The 26048-nt window shown below is 40.6% G+C and overlaps 2 protein-coding genes and 1 non-coding gene across 6 annotated transcripts in view; 2 read left to right on the forward strand and 1 right to left on the reverse strand.

Moving 5' to 3' along the window:
* Window positions 1-202: 202 nt before the first annotated feature.
* Window positions 203-6968, reverse strand: LOC102797885 (histone-binding protein N1/N2-like). 3 transcript variants are annotated; one of them, XM_087830810.1, is made up of 15 exons: window positions 6765-6968; window positions 6320-6364; window positions 6111-6224; window positions 5784-5864; window positions 5414-5520; window positions 3189-3467; window positions 2928-3001; window positions 2609-2679; window positions 2411-2484; window positions 2135-2323; window positions 1753-1925; window positions 1594-1671; window positions 1433-1504; window positions 840-971; window positions 203-404 (listed from the first exon to the last, which is right to left on the reverse strand). In XM_087830810.1, exons 1-15 carry the CDS (start codon window positions 6800-6802, stop codon window positions 366-368), a joined length of 1566 nt encoding a protein of 521 aa, XP_087686936.1. In that variant the 5' UTR covers window positions 6803-6968; the 3' UTR covers window positions 203-365. The 3 variants fall into 3 exon arrangements, with proteins under 3 accessions (XP_087686936.1, XP_087686934.1, XP_087686935.1); XM_087830808.1 differs by lacking the exon at window positions 3189-3467; XM_087830809.1 differs by lacking the exons at window positions 840-971; window positions 3189-3467.
* Window positions 6969-7431: 463 nt separating this feature from the next.
* On the forward strand, window positions 7432-7504 carry trnam-cau (transfer RNA methionine (anticodon CAU)). The gene has a single exon. It is a non-coding gene; the product is annotated as a tRNA-Met (tRNA).
* An 832-nt stretch (window positions 7505-8336) lies between these two features.
* Window positions 8337-26048, forward strand: part of gpc5b (glypican 5b) — a 54176-nt gene continuing 36464 nt past the window's right edge. For both annotated transcript variants that reach the window (XM_087830869.1, XM_087830870.1), the window contains exons 1-4: window positions 8337-8674; window positions 10662-10823; window positions 15213-15760; window positions 24611-24793. In XM_087830869.1, the coding sequence (XP_087686995.1) occupies window positions 8500-8674; window positions 10662-10823; window positions 15213-15760; window positions 24611-24793 (1068 nt within the window). In that variant the 5' untranslated portion in view covers window positions 8337-8499. The remainder of the gene's footprint in view (window positions 8675-10661; window positions 10824-15212; window positions 15761-24610; window positions 24794-26048) is intronic.

Genomic DNA, 26048 nt, shown 5'->3' on the forward strand with positions numbered 1-26048 from the left:
TCAACTGTTGTCTCTTACTTTACTCTCATAGGGAGGCCTAACAATAATATGTAGGGTGGTGAAAGATTTTGTGAAAATTGTTCTTTACATAATTTATACAGTCCAAAAGTTGTTTTGGACATCTGCTCATAAGTGCATAGATGTTTTTATGTGAAATAATTGGAAGTGGCATCAATGGACTGAAGAAATCAATATTGCATAGTTACATCTGCAGATTCTTTATTTTTACTACAAGTATACAAAAACTTGACAGACAAATCTATGAAAATGGATCTTATTTACAGAAACAAGAGTGCTGAAAGGTGTATAGGGGCTGGACAGGCATGATGTGCTGGTTTCTGAGATCAGTAAAGAGGTGAAGACGGTCACGCCGGGGACTCGACAGATGCAGACTGGGTGGCAGACTAGGAAGGAAAAAAACAACACAAAAAAAAACAACACAGCAATTAGTGAATGTTAACATAAGAGGCGACAAATGAGTGAAGAATTTTAAACCTGCAGGTTTGTCAGTTATTCACTTGTTCCATTTGGTAAACATATTCACAGAAGGCATGAATTATACTTGTTCAAAATTGCCTTCAGCTACAGCAAGATTGATGCTGTGTAGTTTAAGTGGATAAATCATCCAAAGACCGAGAAAACCTCCTTCACTACAACTCAATTAAGGACCCACTCCAAGTTCTCGCATGCATCCAGTTTTAACCTTTATGAAACTAAGGAGTCTTCTTGTTCCACCAGAAACCACATTTAGGTATGGACTCCTGGCCACCAGCCAGCTACAGCAGTAGTATCACAGGGCAATCCTGTTTCAGAAGGTAAGAGATAAGCCTATCACTCGCCTCCTGTGATTTCCCCTCCTGGACTCCATTGCCGTTGCTGGCACTAGAGTCACCGCTGCCATTAACTGTGCCTTCCTGTTTCGCTTGTTTAGCATCAGTGTCCTTTACTGGGCTCTCGTCCTCTGGTTTCCTCTGTGCAGAAACAAAACCAGGACAAAAAGGGAGGAAGAGAAGACTGAAGGCTTCTGTACACAAACCGAAATTGAAGTGATCCATTACCAGTCATTAGGAAATAATAACTTAATGAACCATGCACACAAGCCACGCCAAATCAAAGCTTAATTTCAAGCATAAAGCCCCATCTACATGCGCACACAGCTCTGGTTAGGAGCCACACCACACAGGCTTGCCACTGATCTGCAGAAAAATCTAAAAATGAACTTTACAACTGCAACCAGCAAAGACAGACCTCACAACAAAGACAAGCAGCACATGCCACAGCTTCAACGCACTGATTGAACCCAGTACAATTCAACGCTGAAGGTTTATTCCTTCACAGATTAAATGATTGGCATGAGAAAAAGCAAAGTCCATTTTTCCTCTTCACTGAGAAGAAGCCAAAGGGGGGTGGGAGACACATTAGAGAGCCTCACCTTTTTCCTGACGAGGTGAGAGATGTCAGAGACCGCTTTGGAAGATGAGGCACTCTCAGTTTTAACTGGAGCCTAGAATACACAAGTTTGAATCCCACCGAATAAGTAACACAGGTGGCAAAATGCTTTATTTAGCACGTGGCACCATACATTACCCTTACCTGACTGGTTGTTGCAAAAGCTGCCGATGAAGTGCTGCCATTTTCACAAAGGAATGCTGATGAAGTTGATGCACCACCCTGAAAGAGGAGAGTCAAATACAATTCAAGACTACCGAACTAGTAAACCCAGGTGCACATTTCACCATCCTGTGTACCCACTAGTGTCTGCTGGATGGCCTGTGAGGCAGCGCTGGCTGTTTTCTGGCTTTCCTTGGCATCCTCCACTTTTTCCCGGATGTCAGGCAAAAGCAGCTTTAGCTCATCCAGCTCATTTTTCTCCTCTGCTGCTCCATCTGCGCCTTCGGCTGCATCGATCACCTCCTGCAGCATGGCTGTACCAACAACCAGATCAGAAAGTCACAACATGGAAGACAAAACAATTACAACCTTCTGGGACCGTTTATGTTTTGGTGTTCAGTGGGTGTCCTCTCCCAAAGAGATGCAGTGCTATTCATACCTACAAATCACAATCATTATTTGGATTTCATATATTAAGCACAAAAAATAAAATATTCAGTTGAGGGGAGGAGTAAATTCTTACCCAAACGGGTCTCAATGACCTTTATGGAGCTGTTGTAGTGCTGGATGGCCTGGCTGTACTGATCCATATAGCAGAGCGTAGTAGCAACATGGTAGTGGGTCTCAGCCAACAGACGATTGTGGGGAGGCAAGTATTTCAGCTGCAGGGCAAGACACTCCTGGAAGTCATCAAGTGCCTGAGGATAGTTACCTATGGGTGGGAGTGACAAGCAGTGAGATTTGGGCATTGGAGACTGTAAGGGCAGTAAGTCTACCTCTTGCATGAGCAGCAGCATACCTGATTCAGCACTGACTTCTCCAAGTTTCAGATACGCCTGGGCTGCCATTAGCTGATCCTCTTGGCTTTCCTTTCTGTGGAGAAGTAGCTTTAAAATTGTAAGCTGGCCTCAGGCTGTCAACAGTCAATGCAGTCTAACCACTCATTTAACCATGCAAGCGCTAATGTTCATACACATTTAACCAAATCATTTCATACCTTTTGTAGATGACTTTAGCTACTTCTAGCATTTCCCATGCCAACTGCAAATTCCCAACTTCCTCTTCTTCCTGAAAGGAGGGAGGGAGCTGTGTTGGTCAATAGCCACTAACACCCAATCATGACTATTCAGCAGACATTTACAGTACAAACTACTTCAGGCACCTGATATTTGCATTTGTAGGAAAAGGTTTTTCCCTTCTTAAGTTAAAATCCAGAAGAATTAAGATCTTTGTGATCATAATGTCATAGTAAAGAAACACGTAGCTACACTGCTTGCAAATTATTTACTTCATTGCACAGTTCTATAGGAACTCACCTTATCTTGTCCATTTTTCTCTCCAGCTTCATCATCACCGTCGTCATCATCATCATCATCATCATCGTCATCATCTGTTGAAGCAAAATTATACATTTTAAGTTCCAAACATCCCCTCATGTATTAAAGTCAGAAACATGCACCACAGATTTGTGCCTGCATTTCCACCCTTCACCACTGCGACACCTGCTAAAGTGGACCGTTTAAATATCAACTGTGCACCCATCCACACCAGAAGGTGCTCTTTGACTCAAGCTCTACTACCCTCTGTTTCCTCTTTGTCCTCATCACATCCGCTCACTGGTTTCACCCCAGTCCCATTGCCAGTCTGCTCTTCTGAACTGTCAGCCTTCTGTTCAATCTCAGTTTCTTTTCCAAGTGATCCTTCCCGTACACTTTTCACAGAAGAAACTCCATCCATCTCAGTTTCCTGAGACAAGCTCTTCTCATCCCCAGTCACAGGAGAATGTGGATCCTCAGCCTTTTTCTTCTCTGCCATTGCGTCATATACCTGCTGTCGCAGCTCATCTCTTGTTTTTTCTGCACCAGAGTGGCACATATACAGTTGTGGTCAAAAGTGTACATACACTTGTAAAGAATATAATATAATGGCTCTACCGAGCGTCCCGTTATTTCTAAAACTCTGATTTTTCCCTGATAGAGTGATTGGAACAAATACTACTTTGTCACAAAAAACATTCATGAAGTTTGGTTCTTTAATGACTTTATTATGGGTCAACAGAAAAAAGTGATCACATCTGCTGGGTCAGAAATATACATACAGCAACATGAATTAGCAATTTTGGTGACTTAGAAAGTTGTCAGTGAACTGAGCTTCATAGCATGGCCTCTTAACTGCTTGTGAGTGATTATGAGTGACGACAGCTGGTGACTTCTCTCAGGCCAGTTAAATAGGGCTCATTGGATACAAACGCCCACAAACGCCACAATGGGAAAGTCAAAGGAGCTCAGCATGGATCTGAAAAAGCGAATTATTGACTTGAACAAGTCAGGAAAGTCACTTGGGGCCATTTCAAAGCAGCTGCATGTCCCAAGAGCAACAGTGCAAACAATTGTTTGTAAGTATAAAGTGCATGGCACTGTTTCGTCACTGCCAAGATCAGGAAGAAAACGCAAGCTATCACCTGCTGCTGAGAGAAAATTGGTCAGGAGGGTGAAGAGTCAACCAAGAATCACCAAAAAGCAGATCTGCCAAGAATTTGAAGCTGCTGGAACACAGGTGTCATTGTCCACAGTCAAACGTGTTTTGCATCTCCATGGACTGAGAGGCTGCCGTGCAAGAAGGAAGCCCCTGCTCCAAAAGCGGCACCTTAAGGCTCGACTGAAGTTTGCTGCTGATCACATGGACAAAGATAAGACCTTCTGGAGGAAAGTTCTGTGGTCAGACGAAACAAAAATCGAGCTTTTTGGCCACAATGCCCAGCAATATGTTTGGAGGAGAAAAGGTGAGGCCTTTGACCCCAAGAACACCATGCCTACAATCAAGCATGGTGGTGGGAGTATTATGCTGTGGGGCTGTTTTGCTGCCAATGGAACTGGTGCTTTACAGAGAGTAAATGGGATAATGAAGAAGGAGGATTACCTTCACATTCTTCAACATAACCTAAAATCATCAGCACACAGGTTGGGTCTTGGGCGCAGTTGGGTGTTCCAACAGGACAATGACCCCAAACACACATCAAAAGTGGTAAAGAAATGGCTAAATCAGGCTAGAATAAAGGTTTTAGAATGGCCTTCCCAAAGTCCTGACTTAAACCCCATTGAAAACATGTGGACAATGCTGAAGAAACAAGTCCATGTCAGAAAGCCATCAAATTTAACTGAACTGCACCAATTCTGTCAAGAGGAGTGGTCAAAGATTCAACCAGAAGCTTGCCAGAAGCTTGTGGATGGCTACCAAAAGCGCCTAATTGCAGTGGAAATGGCTAAGGGACATGTAACCAAATATTAGCACTGCTGTATGTATATTTCTGACCCAGCAGATGTGATCACTTTTTTCTGTTGACCCATAATAAAGTCATTAAAGAACCAAACTTCATGAATGTTTTTTGTGACAAAGTAGTATTTGTTCCAATCACTCTATCAGGGAAAAATCAGAGTTTTAGAAATAACGGGACGCTCGGTAGAGCCATTATATTATATTCTTTACAAGTGTATGTACACTTTTGACCACAACTGTAACTTGATCTTTCAGATAATGATTTATAAATAACCAAGCTGATTCTACTGACGATTTCGCCAGAGCGCTTTTCTGGCAAAAGGAATTGTAGTAAGACACTGATATGTAAAATAAAGTCTCTAAAAATGTAAGAAGCCCATTAACTGGAAATCTAGTGCTTAATGTAAACAAAGGCAGTTTTAGGTCCTATCTTTCATTCATTACATATACTCTTACTACACATGCAAAAAATATCTGTGTGCTAAAAAAAAAAATAAAATAAATTCTGAAGCACCTAAATACTGACCATCAGGGTTGTCTGGAGTCTCAACATTTGAGCTGCTGGGCTGCTCCTCTTCCTCTGATTCTTCTGGGACTCCCTCCAGGGCATTACCAAGGACACTGTTCTCCATCCTATTTATATGAAAAACAAAAAAACCATACATACACAATATGGCTAAAGTCAAAAATAGGTGCAGTTCATGAAGGAACTAATAGAATTCGTGTCCAAAAACTGTCACTATGAACAATTCTCGTAAGCTAAGAAGCAAACATTATTCCTTTGAAATAATGGTGTGTCAACAACAAAATAAATAAATTATTAAATAATTTTTTTAGTATTATTTTCACAGGTGCAGCTTTTAGGGAGTATGTTTAAGATAAGAAATTTGACAAACCTGGCAAGTTCCAACAGAGATTTCCCACAAAGGAAGAAGGCCTCGCCACACTCATCTGCAGTGTCCCCATATTTTTCAGCCCTAGATGGAGAAATGCATTTGTCGTTTTGTTTGTTTTTTAAATAAAATTGTAATTCAATGTAGTGAGGTACTTATGAAGCTGAAGTAAAATTTAATCCTTTGAAATACATTAAATACTTTACTCCATTTGGAAAACTATATTACAGAAATATATCCATTTCAGCAGGAAAAGAAAAATCCATAATCAAGTTTCACTTTCTAACTGTACAGTGATAGCAATAGCGTTTCACATCAAGTCCTACTCACAGCATGCTGCAGGCCTCCTGGAAAACATTGACAGCAGAAACAACATCCCCCATCACCAGATGCCTTTTCCCTGTGCCAATCAGTTTCTTTGCCTCCTCCAGAACTTCAACTGAGCTACAAAAGGGACAGAAAACTCGCGTTAGTTATACTGAAACGATTCTAAGTGACTAACAGTTGCTGAACAGTTTGCCATTAAACTGGATACTCACCTGCCTGCTGCAGCAGCTGTCGATGAGCATGGCTTCTCCTCTGCACTGCAATAGTTTAAACTCAAGTTCAGTCAATGATTATGCAAGTTACCTGATTCTGAAGTACAGAGTCCACGCTCCAAACTTTCACTACTCAGTAAATGCCCGAAGATAGCTACGCCTCATTGCTGTTAGCATCGTGCAGTTGTTAGCCAACTAGCTTAACAGTATGAGGGCAGAGTTATGTTATCAACGTGTGCAGCTGCCGTGAAGTACTACTAACCACGCAGTTATTTTTTTTTGTAGCGTATCACTTTCTGGAGATATCGTTAAAATAGCTTATATCCAACACCTATCATCAAGGTTTGCCTACGTTCGCCGCGTAATTCAGCTAAGGGCTAGCAAGCTGTGTTTTCCCTGCATACGTTATTGTGGACCTGAGTGAAAAATGACAAACGACTCTTACCTCTCAGAGCTCGACGCGACGGACGTTTCCTCTGGCATATCTTCAGAAAGGCAGTAAAGACGCCGGGAAAGGACAATAAACAATGGTCTGTTATTCCGCGAATAAAGTACAGACAGACCCTATAGGACAGCCTTTGTTGGCGCGCTTAAATAGAGAAAAGAAGGATTTCTATTTCCGCTTAACTTGGAACGCGGGAGATTGGATTTAAAGGGGCCGTAGCAACTATCGTGATGCGTTTCGGGTCCATAGGAAAGACATGTGTTAAGGTTAAAATGAGCGTACGAAACACTACGACAGGTTGGAATTAGAAATAATAGTAGTATTGCTATTACAGTTAATAATAAGGGACTGGGCGAGGTTGGTAACATTTTAAAATTATGAATAGAAATTGTAATGTCTGTACAATTAATTACATGTCATGAATAAAAATGTCCTTATCAGATACATTAAGAGACTTTAGCCATATACAGTTACAAGTTGGCTCGCTAACACAGCCACAACAACCTACATTTGTCAAAATAAATGTAGGACATGTAGTACTGGTTATCCTTTACCATAGACGTGTGTATACATCTACTCGAATCTCAACTTTTGTATGAGATCGTGAAACCCATCTAGGGCTGATCATGATTCCTTTGTATGTTATGGTATCGCAGCTTCTCGTGTGGCCTCGTTGGCGCAGTAGGCAGCGCGTCAGTCTCATAATCTGAAGGTCGTGAGTTCGAGCCTCACACGGGGCACTGTTTTTTCTTCTTTTTTTAAATGCTTTTTCCCCTCTTGCCGTTTGTTTCTTAAAAGATTAGTCGTCACACTAGTAAAACGGAAAGAAACTATAACAAGAATTTAACATATATTCAGGAAACTTAAGATTAAAGGTTCCCCTCTTCATTTAGTCAAAATACAAATTAAAACTGTTAAAACTGTTAAAAGCAGTAATGTTAGCCTCTTCAGAGTCGACGGTTGATTTTTCCTAGTAAAATTAGCAGTAACACGTGTGAAGTGTACAGCGAGTTTTTTTAGACCATTTTTTTCACCTATCAAGATATGGAGCTGAATGAAAGAAAAACAAGGAGACATCTGAATGGCATTGCTTAATACCAAGTCCTATATTACAGAGAATGTAAGTTGACGGGATACAGTATATATTTTCTATGTATAGTTTATGCAATTGTCAGATATCTCAATATCTGCTTTAATCAGAGCCTTTTTCGGCTGTTAGACCCAAAGTTCTCAGCAGGTGGCGCCCATGCTCTACTTTTAAATCCCATTTTCTTCTTCACTTCATTCGACTTCTCTCAGAAATTCATTGATTTTAATGCATCTTATTTATAGAAACGCCAGCTGTGCAATGTGCCACATATAACCACAATAAAAAATAAATACAATTTTAAAAAGTAATAAAAAAGCAAGTGGACCCTGGGCAAAATGTGAGAAAACTTTTTAAAACCAATTATTCCGTTAAAGCACGCCAAGTTAAAGTGGCTTTTACTTTAAGTGCTTTATGGCAACCACCGAAACAATGTTTGGAAGCTATGGGCCGCTCATGTCAGTAATTAAGTAATTGAAGTAAAGCGAGAGAGGGAGTCGACGAGCGGGAGGAGGGCGCTGAGCCTGACACTGGGCTGCAGACAGACTTAGTGGCTGCAGATGAAGTTTTCGGTCACACTGCACGGTGCGACTTTCAGGAATTTATAATAACCGTCCAGATTTTCTAACTTCCCTCTGACATGTTGCGATGTTCCGTGCAGCCTTTCAAAACGTGGACTTGTTTTGGGTAATTTTGCTGTGTTTTGTTCTACCGGAGGCTGGCGGTAGATCAGCCGATGCAGACAGCTGTCATGAGGTGAAGACAGCCTACATGATGCGCCAAATAGGCCCGGTGGAGCTGGTGCCAGACAGACCGGGACCAGGTCAGTCAGTCAATCCCTTTGGAACTATTATATTTAGCAAACTTTACTTGGATTTATTAAAATATTATACTTTAATTTAGAAAGACATGATATATAAAACCTTTTCCAGCTTTTTATAAATGAGGCCAGAGCAGAGCTTCGTTTGCCTGCATGCATCTGTGGAAAGAACCCAATAATTAAGTAATCTGTTTTGATACAGGCTAACATTGACTGGCTGTTTTATTGCTGTTAGATTTATGATTGAACACGTGAATACAGCGTGAATAAAACTTGGCCAAAATGGTTATGACCACTATGAGGGCCGCATTTTAAATAGGGAGGATCATCTCTGTAGACAACCCTTTAATGTGAGAGAGAAATGAAAGTTTGCTGAGAAATGAATAAATGAATAAAGTCCTCTCGGGAGGACTTGCATCACCTATTTGTTTTCTAAATATAAATTCCCTTTTAAATTCTTGTGTGTGTGTGTTAATAACACAGTAATGACTATTTATAGGTATTTTGCAGAAAATGTCTGTGCAAAGGTGCTTCTTCTTCTTGTTGAGTGATCTGGTGTGACCCTGAATAAATTAGCTTGAGGAAGATATCAGTCACATGTGCCAGCATAAAGGCACAACCGACCAGGCTTGTCAGTGAGCTTTGCTTCCACATCCTAAACTTCAAATTTCAGCTGAACTGTCCACTAAAGGTATTCGCCCTTAAACGCCCATAGTTCAATTTGAAAATAATACATTTTCTTTCAAAGGTCTTTTTATTAGACAAAGGTTCCAATACAATGTATACAATAACACAAAATGCTTCAGAATATTCCAAAATTTCAATCTTGTTCCCACCCTAACCCCTAAAACAACAAATAATTGGCAGCCTGCTGCCCAACGAAACCAAAAAACAAACAGAAAAAAACAAACAAAAGCAAAAAACAACAAACAGACTCATAAAAAAATAAATAAATAAATAAATAAATAATAATAATAATAATAATAATAATAATAATAATAAAATAATACATTTTAAAAAGAGCTTAAAACAGCATAAAGATCCACTTACTGCAAATTTGTGAAGGTTCCATCTTTTGATCTGTGTGACACTAAACTGCATCTACAGGTGAGTGCAGTGCAGCTCAAAGCGCTAAAAATTTATCAACAAGCAGACCTTGTATTAGGACGAGAACATAAGTCAGCGCGGTTTGCTGAATCATGCCTGCTCAGTCCGTTCTGCTGTGGTTATTTGTTGGGGCAGTTTCAAATCTTGTTGCAAAGGTGAAAGAGATCAATACTGGATGCATGCAGCTTCAAACTTACCTGCTGTCCAAAAAGCAAACCCTGAATGCAACACTACCAAAATTCATCTATTATCAGCCTGTGAATGACCCAATGTTTGGCACTGTTTTGCTATTTGTGTGTGTGTGAGTGTGTTTGTGCGCTGCATACAGTCCATTCCCCTCATCTCTCTCTACCCCTTGATCTCAGTCAGCTGCTTGACAGCTTGGTTTACAGTAGTCTGTCAAAGTTAGACTGCTCCTAGTCACACACACACGCACACGCACACGCATACACTCACTCACACACACGCAAATGCACAAACATTGGTGTGAGTGGTGAAGTTTCACTCGCTGCTCATGTCATCATGTCACCTCTCACCAGGCCCGTTGTGCAAAGCATTTTTGAGGTCACGGAGTTCTGTGCACCACATGCTTTGAAATTCTAAATAACCGATTGGATTTACTAATCGACTGGCTAATAAAGTTTGTTGATGATAAAATGTGGATAAAATATAGACCTTTAGTTGGTAGCAGAAAGTTCCTGAGCTAAGCCCCAAATCATTCTCTGTCTTTCACATATGTTCATATTTATATGAACAATAAGAAATTTGCAAACTGCTGAAGTAGTATAGTAGGTCGAGTGTTGAACGATTTTCTGTGACCCGAAAAGCCCTGGACCTGGTATCCAGGCCTTTTTTTTAGGTATATACTTCCTCTGTCTTTCAGATGAGTCTCTCCGAGTGTGTGTCCACCCTGGGCCCAGCTGCTGTACCAGTAAGATGGAGGACAGCTACATGGCAGCTGTTCGCAGTGAAACACAGCAGAAGATGCGATCTTACAGTTTCGAACTCAAGTACCTGATTGCTGGACACATCAAGGCGTACCAAGGTGAGGGAGGGATATTGAATTGAGTTCATACACTTCAAATAATTCTTAAACTATACTGATTTCTCCTTTTTAACTCAATTTCAATTACATTTTATTTAAATAGCTCCAAATCACAAAAACTGTTGCCTCAAGGCACTTGCATTAGTGAAGACAAAACTAGTGTTGGAGAACGGTGTAGCTGGAGGATGTGTACGGTCATGAAAAAGAAAGTTTTTACAGGACTCTGACAAACTGTGAAAAACAAAGCACACTCTTACTGCTTCCATAGAAATTAAGAGTGCAAGTAGCAGCCAGGTCCTGCTAATCAAATGCACTTTAACTGATCAGCAGCAAGTGTGGGCACCTCAATAAAAGCAGAAGTTCGTTGGTCTTGAGCATTCGAGCGTGTGTTAATAAAATGCCACAGTCTTGTGGATGTCTCAGCAAATTCACCCCTTGTTTAAGGAAGCTCCAAAAATGCAAGAGCTACATCTCAGTTGGCATGTAAAATTTTAAAGTTTATGACAGTAAAATCAGAAAAAAACTGAGCAAGTGTGGCTCGTCTGGAAGATTTGCCAGGAGAAAGCATTTTATCTCCATAAAAGAACATGGCAGCACAGTTTAACTTCACAAAATTGCATCTGAGCAAACCACAAGACTTCTGGGCCGAGACCAAAGTGATGGAAAACAAAAACATATGAACACAAACGCCTCACACCAACCAGCACAGTGGTGGAGGGGTAATTATTTGGGTTTGTTTTTCAGCAACGGGACCTTCTCTGTATACAAACCTATCCTGGAGTCAAATGTGAGGCCATCTGTTCAACAGCTTAGGTTTGGCGGCCTAAATGAGGTCATGCAAAAGGACAATGATCCCAAACAACAGAATGACTAAAACAGAAAAGATTTCAGGTGTTGTAATGGCCTTGTCAAAATCCAGACCTCAACCTGATAGAAACACCGTGGTACCTTGAGAGAGCTGCGCACGAATGAATGCCCAATCCTCAATGAACTGAAGCAACCTTGTAAACAAAGAGAGACCAAACCTCATCCACAATAATGTGAGAGACTGATAACTGATACTGGAATGATTACTTTAAGTTATTGCTGCTGAAAGTGGTTTTATAACTATTGGATCATGGGGTGCACTTAGTTTCACAGGAATGCACAGGAATGCATAGAGTCCTGAGAAAACTTTATTTTTGGATGACTGTACATATGCAACTTATTTTAAGACTAAACTTAAGGACTAAAACTCCCCTCACATGTGAATTAAATTATCAGCTTCTCATTACTTTGTAGCTGACAGTCGATCACTAGTGCTTATTGCAATCACACTGATTGCACATGAATCCATCAAGTGTTTTCTTTGCTCCTACTGGTAGTTGCCTCAACCGCTCGCCTCAAACTTGAGAGTAGTTATATTCACAACTTTCCATTGCTTGTGGTTATTTGCCTGTCATCGCTACAAAGTATAAATATCCACAATAAAAATCTGAAAAATATTTCCACATTAAGGATAATACATCTTGCAGTATTTAGCTACACCCCTCCTTCAGCATGAAGCCCAGGTTCCTGTTCAGCTATTCATTCGCTCCTCGATTCATGACTGACAAGCACAAATAAAGGGCCTCCACCAAAGCGACTTTAATAGCAGTCGTGATTTTGATGTTTTAACAAGTCTGTCGAGAGCCCGTACCCCCCTCTGCCATTCTCACTTTGTGCGTTCATCACGAAATAGCTAGTTTGTGTCAGGGTGGTGGTGTGAGGCCAGTTTATTTTGTGAGGCGCCGCAGTGGCTAGCCAAACAAACAACTGATGTTCGATTGAGTCTTTGAGAGAGCAAACTCTCAGAGGGAGCAGCGGAAAACTTTGTTACAACTCTCTGCTCTCTTTCTCCGTCCGTCTGTCTCTGTCGCTGCAATAATCAGGTTTTGTTCTTGGCCAATGAGAGAGCGAGAGACGAAGAATGTTTACATTCAGTACGTATCCGCGGCAAAGTGTTGTTGCCGTGGGCAACAGCCGGTCTCTAACGGCCTGCTCTGAATAGGAGGAAGAATACTCTGCTTGTCCACTTGTCTCTCACTGCTATTCACCGTTTTGTGTGAGCATGTGTGTGCATGTGTGCGTGCGTGTGTGTGTGTGTGCGTGCAGGAGGGACCGTGTAGCTTCTACGTGTATGCGCTCATGCATTGTGGTGATAAAGGAGAATGGTAGAATTGATGAAACCCAGCAGACAGACGAGCAAACACCTACCTGTTTTCTTTTTGCTCCATCTCTATCCCCCCCCCTACATTTGAATACACCCAGCCTCAGTTTCAACTGGATGGCTGAACCATCCATGGGTAAAATTAACACCAAGAGACAAAGTAGGCTGCAACTAGAGCAAATAAGAGAAGACAAATTTAGTTTGCTGCACAAACCGTCTTCTCATTAATGCCAGGACTTCAGTAGCCCCACAGACCCATCATGTTCTGGAATCACTGTAGTTATCCCAGCACAGTTGGAAATAAATAAGATTCAGAAACATGGAAAAACTGTGGAAAGCCGGCATTCTTTGACAGGGTGGTGAGAAGCGTAGGCTTTATTTAGCCATTCATTGATCTAACTTGGGCTTTATTGGGGTTGTGATTATTAGGATCATTAGACCTGGTGCTTTAGTGTGTATATGTCCCATGTGTTTATTTTAAGTGTCAAATGATCTTTTCAGCCACTGTTTTTTTTGGGGTTAACCACAAAATTGGAAAACAGTGTCATGGATGCTTAGGTGTCTGTTGTTTGACAGCCTGTTATTCTAAAACTTGTGCAGATACACCCAAACATCTTTATGGACCAATGAGGGATTTTTGTGGTGTGTTTTCGGTTAACCAACCCTTTAATTAATTAAGTTCATTTTGCAGGACAGCAGTGTCCCTCAACAGCTGAGCAGAGTCTCAAAGGACCCCCTCTCTTAAGTGCAGTGATTATAGCCCACTGGAGAAACTGAGACATGCCCAGAGCAGTTGTAGTCAGGCTCTATTTACACACTCTGGATTACTTTGGTGTGTGTGTGTGTCTGTGTGTGTGCATGTGGATATGTGTCTGCATGCTTGCGTGTGTTTCTCCTGGCACTGTAAGACCCTCGTGTCCTGCCTTTCACATCGCAGCTGTTGTCCAATCACAGGGGCTAAAAAGCTAATCACATGACCCCACGTGAGCACACTTTGCCATGTCACTTGATGCCCTCTGTATTTGAGTGGCTTTTGCACGCACACACATGCAAGTGAAATGTTCTCACTTGGTGCTTTTGTCTAAATAGACCTGCCACTGCCGCTACACTGCCTCCAGGCCGTTCGAATGCGTTCATCGCCTTAACTGACCGCAGCATATATTGCCGTCACTTGAGGAGTCGGGTGGCTGCAGCTGTGATTACAAATGACAAAGCTGTTAAGATGTGAACTCGCGCACACGCACAGAGAGCGACATACACAGTGGCTGAAAGAGTGACTTGTGAAAGTGCGACATAAAAAGGTTTCCCTTATATTCTCTTCCATCCAGTTGCTTCCCTCTCCCTCTCTCTCCGTCTTTATCCGGATGCCTTCACACTGACATCACCCTTTTTACCAGGCAAGTTTCAAAAGTAAAGACACTGTCACACACCGCAGGCGTACGGCCCCTGTAAAAGGGGCAGGGTGGTGTCCTCTTTATTAGCCCATGCCTGACACGGGAAACACAGTGGATCATGAGATTGGGCCCCTCATTATCACCTGACTATAGATAACAGGGTTGTGAAAACGAGCTCAGGGATGAATTAAGTTTGAGCTATTTTTGATGAAGTCAGTTCAAGGACGGTTAGACATGTTCTTTGCGGTTAGAGAAACCTATACCTGCAACATCGTATATTTTGAAATGATGTGAATTTATTGTAGTGTTAAGCCCCCAGAGGCATCCAGTATGGAGGAGTCCAGCCGCAAGAAGACCTAAATAATCGAAGAAGCCAGTGGCAAGCGGAAGATCAGTCGGTCTGTAAGCTAAAATAACCCTATAGGGATGTTTCTGTTGGGCCCATGATTCTGAAGTAAACACAGAATCATGGGCCCAACAGAAACATCCTTATAGAGTTATTTTAGCTTAACTGTACTGCATAGGATTAAAATAAACACTTGACTTTTTTCTTCCCTGATGAGAATGATCACAATAACAACAACTAATTGCTGTATATGAAAAAGCCATCTTACAGAAATGCTGCTGCTTGAATCTTTCTTGGGACAGCAACATGAAGGGTCCTTAAACAGACCACTCGCATATCTAGACAGCTTTGCTAACCCTTATCTTTGATAGCTCCATAGATGTTTGGCACAGGTGCACACGGCTAATAAATTAAAAAAAACAAAACAAAAATCTTTGCATCTTTTCTCTCTCTCGTTCCAGAACACTTTGAGATGCTACTTTCCTTTACATCCAATCTGACCAGCACTCTGTTTGACAGTGCCTACTCCGCGCTGGCGTCGGACTGTCGCCCTCTTGTGTTTCAGCTGTTCACTGACATCAAACGGCACCTTTCTGGAGACTCTAATTCCTCCTTGGACAGTGCTGTGCGTCGATTCTACAATAACCTCTTCCCACTGGTCTATCGCCGCCTGCTCAACCCTGGTATAGGCCATATGTCAGTCCGTACCTATAACTCCCTTTCAACCAGTCACGATGACTGCTTGCGCATGACACGGCGGGACGTCAGCCCATTTGGACCTCATCCTCGCCTACTCGTCAGCAGCCTGTCACGAGCGCTCGGGCCGGGTCGAGCGCTGAGCCGACTGTTGAGACTGGCTGGAGAGGTTGTGAACGCGACCGAGAAGGCGACATTATCCAGAGACTGTTTGCGAGGGTTAGTGAGGATGCAGTATTGTTCCCACTGCAGAGGACTCACACTGATACGGCCCTGTACTGGACTGTGTATCAACATCATGAGAGGATGTCTGGTAAGTTTTTGGAAGTTGACTATTTTAAAAAACCCACCCTTCGCCTGTTATCTAGAGCCCCAGTTCGAAAAAAGTTGGTACGCTGCTGGAATGTAAGTAAAACTAAATACCAATGATGCCATATTTTATTCACAACAGAACATCATGTCAAGCATGGAAAGTGTGACATTTCACTTTTTCATATTAGTTCAATTTGGTCACACATCTCAAACAATATTGGGCAACAAAAGGCTGTAAAAGTAAGAAAACAGCAGGAGGAACTTTTTTTTGGTAGTTTTTTTCTTTTTGTTGAAAACTTTTTCTAGGATCCAAAAATGTACGTGGTGTTTCATAACTCCACAATCCAGCTTCACATTATATTTTTTATTTTCTTTTATGGCAAATGTGGATTTAACCTCTGTACTGCTAAGTAATGAAGATCCCAAAAGCTTGAGTAGCTCACCAACTATTAGGGGTGGGGGAAAAAATCGATACTGTGTAGTATCGTGATATTTTGTTTGCTAATAATGTATCGATACAGGGACAGCAGAAATCGATATTTTATTACAAACAATTTTTTCGTGGACTGGAACATGCTCTGACTTCAGAGCATGTTGATCAGCTCCTGTTTCTGAGCAAGAATCCTGACATTCCTTCACTGTCCAAATGTGTTTAACTTTTTTTTTGGCAACAATAAACATGACAGTTTACTCATTTTAATTTAAGACATGTTTTATTTTAATTAAGTTTAAAACTTTTTTATTTAATGTAAAATTATATTTTGTTTTAATTTACTTTCAAATTCTTCAGTTGCTGAAGGGGCTGCATAGTTTTCATAAATTGCATAGTTCAGAATAGCTATAATTGTACCAGATGGTTGCATTCAGTTAAGTTGGACTAGACTGTAATACAAACCGTTCAGTTTATAAAACTGACTGAAATGAGAGAAAGACTGAGTGTGAGACTTTGATATTAGATAAAATGAATATTGATAAAGTTTACCTTTATGTACAGAATTTGAATATAGCAAAATATTTAAAAAAATTGCAATTATATCGTATCGTGCGTTAAGTATTGTGATAATATCGTATCGTGAGTTATATGGTGATTCCCACCTCTACCAACAATGGAGTGGAAATGTCTCAAATGATTATCAGATTACATAAAAACTGATCCAAATGATGATGCATAGTCAATCCAAGATTCCCAACAGTTTACAAACTTAGTGTAAGCCTAATCTTAAACTTAGCAAGGGGGGGTCTGTATATTCTAGATTTAACAGGCAGCCAATGAAGAGAAACTAGTACGGAAAAATATGGTCTCGCATTCAGTTTAGCTGCTGTTAAACTGAAGGCTTTTCAGGAAGCTTTCAGAAGAGCCTGATAATGATGAGTTATAACAGTCAAGCTTAGAAATAATAAATGCATGAGTTAGTTTTCCAGCATCTCCCTGAGGCAGGGTATTTCTATTCTTACAGAAATTGTGCAACTGCAGGAAAGCGTGTGGATTGTTGTAATAAAAGGCAGCTGTCGTTAGGATAATTTATCATAAACTTTTAGTATAACCATTGCACTTTGGGGAATGTGGTGCTCTCTTGTCCGCCTAATATTGTGTTACGCCTATATTTGATGGAATGATATGCGGAAGTATTGTTTCTAATCTTCTGGGTGTAATTGAAGTAAAAAGATTAGAGTCCTGATTCAAAACTGACATGTCTATAATTAAAGCATTCCCATCCTTTGCTATAATTGCGATTCCCATGAGAGTTTCACTGGTCTGAAGGACACAATTAAATGTTTTCAGCGAGAGAGGAGTTAGTGGTTGTTTAAATGAAAATCTATTATTGTTGTTTTGAATTCCCCAAATCCAAATAAACTGGAGTGTGAGAGAGATCCGTTACCCCAGTTCAGCACAACCCAATTCTCTCAATATCCTTAATCATTTAACATTAAAAAAGACATTCAGTCTTAGTGTAGGATAAGTGAGATGTTGAGAAGAAAATATAATCCCTACTTTTAGGATTGAATTCATGCCGCACATCACAGATTATTCTGGTGATAAGAAATACCTGATGCATCCTCGTATGGGTTCAACCTTGAGTTAAAGTCACTGACACTTATGACTTTGGTATGGTCTGAGTCTCATAAGTGAGTTTCTTGTATGAAAACTATGCCTGCTTTGTTCTCTGCATTCATCACTTAAACCTTTAATAACCTCACTGCGAGCGATTGCTGTCAGTCCCAGTCAGATTGCAACTGTTTGCAGAAATTGTCTTATGATCAAAAGTGGTGGTGAATGTGCGATACCCTCAAGCTGTGGGCAGCTACTCAGTCACCACAAGTTCGAATCAGTCACAGAATTCAGTGCCATCACCAAGAAGCCACCAGTTTTGTTGTAAATGAAAGGAGGATGCCGTCCTATTTGTTTTTTGACTGAGCCATTTGCTTGCTCTGAATTATAAGATAGATTTGGTAATCTAAATGTGGCCGGTGTTGGATGGTTTCCATTTGAGTCGATTTAATGTAACGTTGTTCGGCTAATGTTATCTTAGGATTCTGGTGATTAGCCCTGTGGTGATGCTATTTGGTGATGAGTATTTTAATTTATTTTATAAAATCTGTATTTGGTGTCAGTGTATTGACAGAGACAATAATGCTTTGCAAACTATAACAATGCTATGCTGGTCCGTTTTTTTCCTCTAGTTAGTAATAGCCTTCACATCGTGTGATATTAGACTAACTGAAGCTGTCTGTTTCTCCATTATATAATTACAACGAAGGACATGTTTGCAAAAAACTTTCCCCTCAGCTAATCAAATATAAGAAATTATATGTAGAAGATAAATATCAGAAGGTCTTCTTGTTCTGAGGTCTCTGTTGTGACCTCAGAGGTACCGCAACGGTATGCTGGGCAGTTTCTAATACTGCATTGCTCACAGAGGGCCCTCGTTTACACGTGTAAATTGGTCCATGCAGTCATTAGCACATTCATAGTCCAGTGTGTGTAAAACAAGAATACTTATGTCTTAGCATTAAAGAGTCTTCTAAGTAGCACTGTGTGATCACTATTGTCCAGCAGTCACAGATGCACAGTAATGCGATTGTTGCCTCATCTCTGTTTTGTGTCTCTGTTTAAGACATCATCACAAAGAGTCATTTGTATACTTGTCTCCACTGTGTGTTCTGAATCTGTCCTATAGTCACTGATCTTGTCTCTATAAGGGATCAGAGGACATAACGTAATGTTAAGAAAAGAGAAGCTTTTGTAATGTTGTTACCTCACGGTACGATGGGACGTTTGGTCTACATAGCGAGCATCTCTTTGTTCTTGCCTTCTGAAAGTGACCAGTTTTGCTTTTCATCCCTGCCGATGGGTTTCTGCTGGTTGGCCCGTCGATTTCAAAGCTCAGGGTGTGAGCCACATTGATTCATTCATTTTATTGTGTACCATCACAGGGAGCCCAACGGGAGCCGTATCCTTGGTGACTTCTTCTGCTGAGCTTTAAGACACTCGCTTGTAGAAAACTCTCAGCCTCACAGGAAAGGGAGTTTGGAAGTGTAGTTTTCCTCTCGCTTAATGCTTTCTTTGCTTCTGTATTTTCCCAACAAGGCTTCCTGAGTCATCTCGCTTAGTCATGTTTCCTGGTATAAAAACCTTGTTTTCTGTCAGGCCAGCTTCAAAACATCTTCTTGGGCTCTAAAGCTGGTGAACTTGACCACTATGAATAACAGACGGGCCCATGCTGGTAACTTTAAAAACAAAGTTCAAAGTGCATTTTCTATGTTCAGGTCAACTGTCTGACAAATTTCCAGCTTCTCTTTTGATATGCTTTCCACACATCTTCTGTCCCTTCTGTGATACCTTGGATTCTTACGTTATTCCATCTTGATCTTCCCTCCTGGTCACTTAGCCTAGCTTCCAGCTTACTCCAAAATTCGATTAAATTCATTTAATCTAAAATCACAAATAGCAAATAATCAAGAAATATAAATTAAACACAAAACACTGGGTCTCACCCAGGACCATGACAGAGGGGGCTGTTTCTGACTTTCAGACAGCCACCAAAGATTTGAAAATGCAGATCTTGAAAGCAAAACAGAGCTACAAAAATCTTCTTGAATGCAAATCTGCTGCAAAAGATTTTGGGTCTACCTGGACAAAAGTATAGCAAGGCTGCAAATTCCCCAGAGCAGCAGTCAGATCATTTTTGACGGCTTTAATTCAGACAGAGATTTTGCAATCGCGTTGAATGTGCTTTATGCTGGTTTTAGTTCTTCTGATTTTAGCAAGGATATTTTGGAACTGAAAGATACTCAGCACTGATCTCAGGCCTTTCATACAGTTAATGTTAACAAGAGCCAGGGTCCTGATAACATTCGTGGCCGCCTAATTAAACATTGTGCTTAAGAACATAATCCTATATTTCAGGTTATTTTTAATAAATCCTTGCAAATACATAATGTGACCTCTCTCTGGAAAAGAAGCTGTCGTGGTTACACTCACTAAATCTAGTCGTCCAAAAGTTCTAAACGACTTCAGGCCTGTTGCCCTTACCTCAGTCGTGATTAAGGTTTTTGAAAAAAATCACCAGAAAAGTGATTATGGAAGAGATTGAACATCAGCTGTCACGATCAGGATCCAATGCAATTTGCATATATGCCCAATAGAGGAGTGGAAGACGAGCTTCTGACTCTACTCAATCTGAGTCTTAAACATGTAGAGAGTAAAGGGACTTCTGCAAGACTTCTGTTCATGGATTTCTCTTCTGCTTTTAATACAATACAGCCCTATATTTTAATCAAAAGACTTTTAGAACAGTTTGAAATGAGGAAAAACCTGGTGGGCTGGGTTTTAGACTTTTTAACTGATAGGCCACAAAGAGTGAAAATAAATGGGGTTCTGTCTGACCCAGTGTTCTCCTCGACAGGTTCTCCCCAAGGGTGCGTCTTATCGCCCTTATTATTCATTCTCTATACAAACATGTGTCAGAGCAGATATGAACACAGGGCCATCATTAAATATGCAGATGACTCTGTTATTGTCAGCTTACTGAAAGGGGGTGAAACTAGTCATGGCCCAGTCATTGATGACTTTGTTCAGTGGTGTGAGGACTCTTATGTCCGATTGAACATTTCTTCCTGCTGCCGTCACTAAACATAATAAGACCTGTTTTTTAAATTTGAGTCATCTTGTCCAATTACCAAATATGTGTCTGCCAAATGCTATCATTTTTCTGTAAAGCAAATTTACCTACAGGTATAAAAAAAGTAACCTTGAATCTTGAAGCTTGTATCATTAGAAGCCATAGCATACATTTTTAGTGTTATGAAGATTATACCCAACTGTTTCTTTCCATGAAGCTAAATAATACACACCAGTTAGTTAAACCGCAGGAATGCCTTAAAGATAGGATACCAGGATGACCTTAATTTCCTGATTCTAAATTAAGATAAAACTGAGGTCATTGTACTGGGATATAAATTTTTTTAGAACTATTGTATCTAACCAGATTGTTACTTTTTTGTCTTTCAATGTAAAATAAATACTGTATGTAAGACTGCTTTTTTCTTTTTCTTTTTTTTTCTTTTTTTTTTTTCCATTTGTGGAATATCTCTAAAATTAGAAACATCCTGTCTCAGAGTGATGCTGAAACAATAGTTCATGCATTTATTATTTCTTAGCTGGACTACTGTAATTTATTATTATTAAGCTTTTCTAAAAACTCCCTGAAAAGCCTTCAGTTGATCCAGAATTGCTGCAGCGTAGAGTACTGACAGGGACTAGAAAGAGAGAGCAGATTTCTCCTGTATTGGCTTCCTTCATTGGCTCCATGTTATTTCCAGAACTAAATTAAAAATCCTGCTCCTCACACACAAGGTCTTAAATAATCAGTTCCCATCTTATCATAATGACCTTATAGTACCATATCCCCCCATTAGAGCACTTTGCACAGGCACTGCAGGCTTACATCATCATACAGGCAGCATCATTAGAAGACATAGCATACATTTTCACTGCTATGCAGATGACACCCAGCTCTATCTGTCCATGAAGCCAGATAACACACACCAATTAGTTAAACTGCAGGAATGTCTTAAAGACATAAAGACTTGGATGGCCACTAACTTTCTGCTTCTTAACTCAGATAAAACTGAGGTCATTGTACTCGGCGCCGAAAAGCTTAGAAATATGGTATCTAACCAGATTCTTACTCTGGATGGCATTACCTTGGCCTCCAGTAACACTGTGAGGAACCTTGGAGTCATTTTTGACCAGGATATGTCCTTCAACGCACATATTAAACAAATATGTAAGACTGCGTTCTTCCTTTTGCGCAACATCTCTAAAATTAGAAATATCCTGTCTCAGAGTGACGCTGAAAAACTAAATTATAACACATTATCAGGATGTCCAAAAAACTCACTGAAAAGCCTTCAGTTAATCCAAAATGCTGCAGCAAGAGTACTGACAGGGACTAGAAAGAGAGAGCATATTTCTCCTGTTTTGGCTTCCCTTCATTGGCTTCCTGTTAAATCCAGAATTGAATTCAAAATCCTGCTCCTCACATACAAGGTCTTAAATAATCAGGCCCCATCTTATCTTAATGACCTTGTAGTACCATATCACCCTATTAGAGCACTTCGCTCCCGCTCTGCAGGCCTACTTGCTGTTCCTAGAGTATTTAAAAGTAGAATGGGAGGGAGAGCCTTCAGTTTTCAGGCCCCTCTTCTGTGGAACCAGCTTCCAGTTTGGATTCGGGAGACAGACACTATCTCTACTTTTAAGATTAGGCTTAAAACTTTCCTTTTTGCTAAAGCATATAGTTAGGGCTGGACCAGGTGACCCTGAATCCTCCCTTAGTTATGCTGCAATAGATGTAGGCTGCCGGGGGATTCCCATGATGCATTGAGTTTTTCCTTTCCAGTCACCTTTCTCGCTCTCTATGTATTAACAGACCTCTCTGTGTTGAATCATATCTGTTATTAACCTCTGTCTCTCTTCCACAGCATGTCTTTATCCTGTCTTCCTTCTCTCACCCCAACCGGTCGCAGCAGATGGCCGCCCCTCCCTGAGCCTGGTTCTGCCGGAGGTTTCTTCCTGTTAAAAGGGAGTTTTTCCTTCCCACTGTCGCCAAAGTGCTTGCTCATAGGGGGTCATATGATTGTTGGGTTTTTCTCTGTATCTATGAAGCGCCTTGAGGCGACTTTTGTTGTGATTTGGCGCTATATAAATAAAATTGAATTGAATTGAATTGAATTACTTGTTGTTCGTAGAGCATTTATAAGTAGAATGGGGGGGGGGGGGGGCTGTGTAAATACAACTAAATTGAATTGAACTGAACTGAACTGAACTGAACTGAACTGAACTGAACTGAATTGAATTGAATTGAACTGAATTGAAAGGCACTGCCTCCCACTCTTGCTGATTTGACCCGCACATCTAGCCATCACAGTTTGGGCCATATAAAGCTAATCCTTTACGCCTAACTATTTTTCCTTCTTCGAACACATCAACTATGATGACAAAACCTTGACTTGCACCCTAATACACTGTATCCCACCCACTAACAGGCACTGTGATGAAGCGATAATCAGTGTTATTCACATTTCAGTGGGTATAATGTTATGGCTGGTCAGTGTAATTATTTGATCCCCTGCTGAACTTAAAAAACATTAACAGCCTCAATTTTTAATGTAGTTGAATTTTAATGGACGGAGACAGAATATCAGCCAAAATAACCAAAATAATTATATATCGATTTATCGATTTAAATCGTTATGGAGTGATATAATTGCTTGATCTCCAAGCAAAACATGACTTAGTACTTGGCGCAGAAAGTGAGCGAGCTTACAAATTCAACAGGGGATTTTCTCCACTGTACAGTCTATGCTCCAGAGGTTCTGGTACATATATTTTTTAACTGGTTAAAGTCAGGCTAGCTTACACTTTTTATGCTAATCTTAGATACTCACCCGATTGCTCTTTGTTCTCAGTGAATAAACCCAGCAAGAAAAGTGAGTTTAGTCCTGTTTAGATCAGCTTTAGAAAGAAAACATTTTACATATATTGTTGCAGTGACACTTTTGCTCTTCTAAATCTTCTCATTTGTAATCTCTGCAGAACCTCAAAACCTACTGGACTCCCTTTTGGGTTCAGTGTGTGATTTGAAGAAGACAGTGTTTTAGATGCGTGGGAGGCACCAGAGAATTTGTATCCCGCTGTCAAGGGGCGAGACAGTTACCAAATTCGCACTAATGCAGCCATCTCTCATTCTGCTGAATCCTTCAGAGAATTTTACCACCAACAGATCATTCCCACATTACATTTTGACTGACAGATAACAAGAGCATTGCCAAGAGAATTGGCAGTCTTTTCCGTGCTTCTTACTAGTCTGCTTTGAAATTTTCTGGACAGCTGTACCAGCGCCCAGAGGGAATTCTTTATAGCACAAAACTAGAAGATGGCACTGTTCGCCCCACTTGAGAGTTTCTTGGACGCAAGGAAAGTGTGATTAAAAAAAAACAACAACAACTCTGAACATGTTTATCCTCCTCAGTAATGAGAAGGAAAGAAAAACCCACGCAGAGCAAACAGAGAGGCGGAGGAAACAATGTATTTAAAGAGAAATTCAGTTAGTAAGTTAAATTGAATTCTATCTAAAAAGCACAAAATCACAGTGAAACGTTAGACAGACAGAAATCATAGACAACAAAGACAGAAATCCAACAACAAATTCAAATTCATCTTGAGTAAAGACTTAAAGAGAATATATATAGATATATAGATATAGATATAGATAGTCTTCTCTGATTCAGAGGAAGCACTGTATGTGATTCTCATTCTTCGTCTTTTCTCCTCTCTGTGTTCTAGGTGGGTGTATCTGAGCTGGGTGGCCCCTGGGGGAGTCTGGTGGTATTGCTTCAACGCCTAGCTGCTACTTTAGCAACCAGCAGCAACCACAACAGCATGGAGTTAGCTCTCTTAGCTGTGAGACACCATGTAAATGATGCCATTCTGCATGCGCAGCTGCATGGGCCACGCATCACAGCCACAGTAAGCAAAAGAGATCATTTGATGTTGGGGATAATGTTTGGTTTGCTTTATACTGGCTACACTTAGAATTGTTTAGAATATGACATGTAGTCATGTGGATGCAAATCAACTGGGGAAAAAAATTAAATATGTAATGTTAAAGTGCTTCAAACTCAAAAAAAAAAAGATGAGCATCCGGTCCCTAAGCATCATTACACATGTGCCTCAATAATAAAGTCATTTGAATTTTGGACACAGAGGAAGGAAGGCCATGGGTTTCTTTCAGCCTGGCAGTTGGAGCTTCTTAGAAAAGCCTTGTACCTAGATGGGCTAAAAACAGCCTCATTCTCTTTAGAGAATCTGGGGTTCCCTTCAGTCTGTGTGTGTGCGTGAGCATGTATGTGAGTGTGAATACAGATCCAGTGCCAGACAAAGACTGTGGTTGGCGGGACAACCGATACCCAGAATGCAGCTTGGTTCAGAGTGATGAGAAAGTTTCTGTGGCTAATCTGTAGACAAACAGACGACACACAAACACATGCATGCATGCACACACTGTTGGAGGAAGCAATAGAGTGGTCGTCCAACTCTGAGAGAACATTGTGGACTTAGTAGAGTAGATTCCTGAGAGGTAAACAAACATACACAGACATAATTGCACTGCTAATTGTGGCTGATAAGAAAATGCCCCTTCATTAAATATTTGATCAAAGTTCTTCATTCATGCGACGCATGACAGTTATTTAAATGAAATATTGGCTACACTCAATGCTAAGGTTAAGACAACACTGATTTCTGTTCTGTTAGAGAACCTGATAACCAGTGTTAGAAAATTAAACACTAATGCAGGTGTGGGAAATGAATTTTCCCCAGGGCCCACATGAGTAGATGGGACAGTCGTGGAAGCTTACACCGTTAAATCTATAAGGAAATTAAATTTATATCGGCACGTCCAAAAACGGTCCCATTTCCTCATGTAGCCCCGTGGGAAAAATTATTGCCCATCCCCATTCTATAACTGAATAATTAGTATGAAGCTAATCTTTTGTGTATTTATTGCAATAATAACCAAAAAACGACCAGCTATTAAAGGTACGGGGCACGTGGCATGCCTCCTAATGACATGAGTCAGTGGTCACAGGCTTCAACATCCTTGGTGCAATAAAGACTTAGCAGAGCACTTAGTCAAATAAGTCAAAGTTTAGCTTCTCCAACTGGTAATGCTAGTTTAACTGAGCATATTGACAAGTAGTCTAATCTCTAATCTACTGCAAGG

The sequence above is a fragment of the Neolamprologus brichardi genome, chromosome 17 (assembly GCF_056152115.1).
Source record: "Neolamprologus brichardi isolate AB-2024 chromosome 17, ASM5615211v1, whole genome shotgun sequence".
NCBI classification, from domain to species: domain Eukaryota; kingdom Metazoa; phylum Chordata; class Actinopteri; order Cichliformes; family Cichlidae; genus Neolamprologus; species Neolamprologus brichardi.

What these genes read in the sequence shown, in the direction of transcription:
- LOC102797885 (XM_087830810.1), bottom strand. Translation starts at nt 6,802, where the DNA reads ATGCCAGAGGAAACGTCCGTCGCGTCGAGCTCTGAGAG. An exon ending in GTCGCGTCGAGCTCTGAGAG is followed by an intron (nt 6,365 to 6,764) that starts GTAAGAGTCGTT and finishes AAACTATTGCAG; the next exon opens with TGCAGAGGAGAAGCCATGCT. An exon ending in CTCACCTCGTCAGGAAAAAG is followed by an intron (nt 972 to 1,432) that starts GTGAGGCTCTCT and finishes GTTTCTGCACAG; the next exon opens with AGGAAACCAGAGGACGAGAG.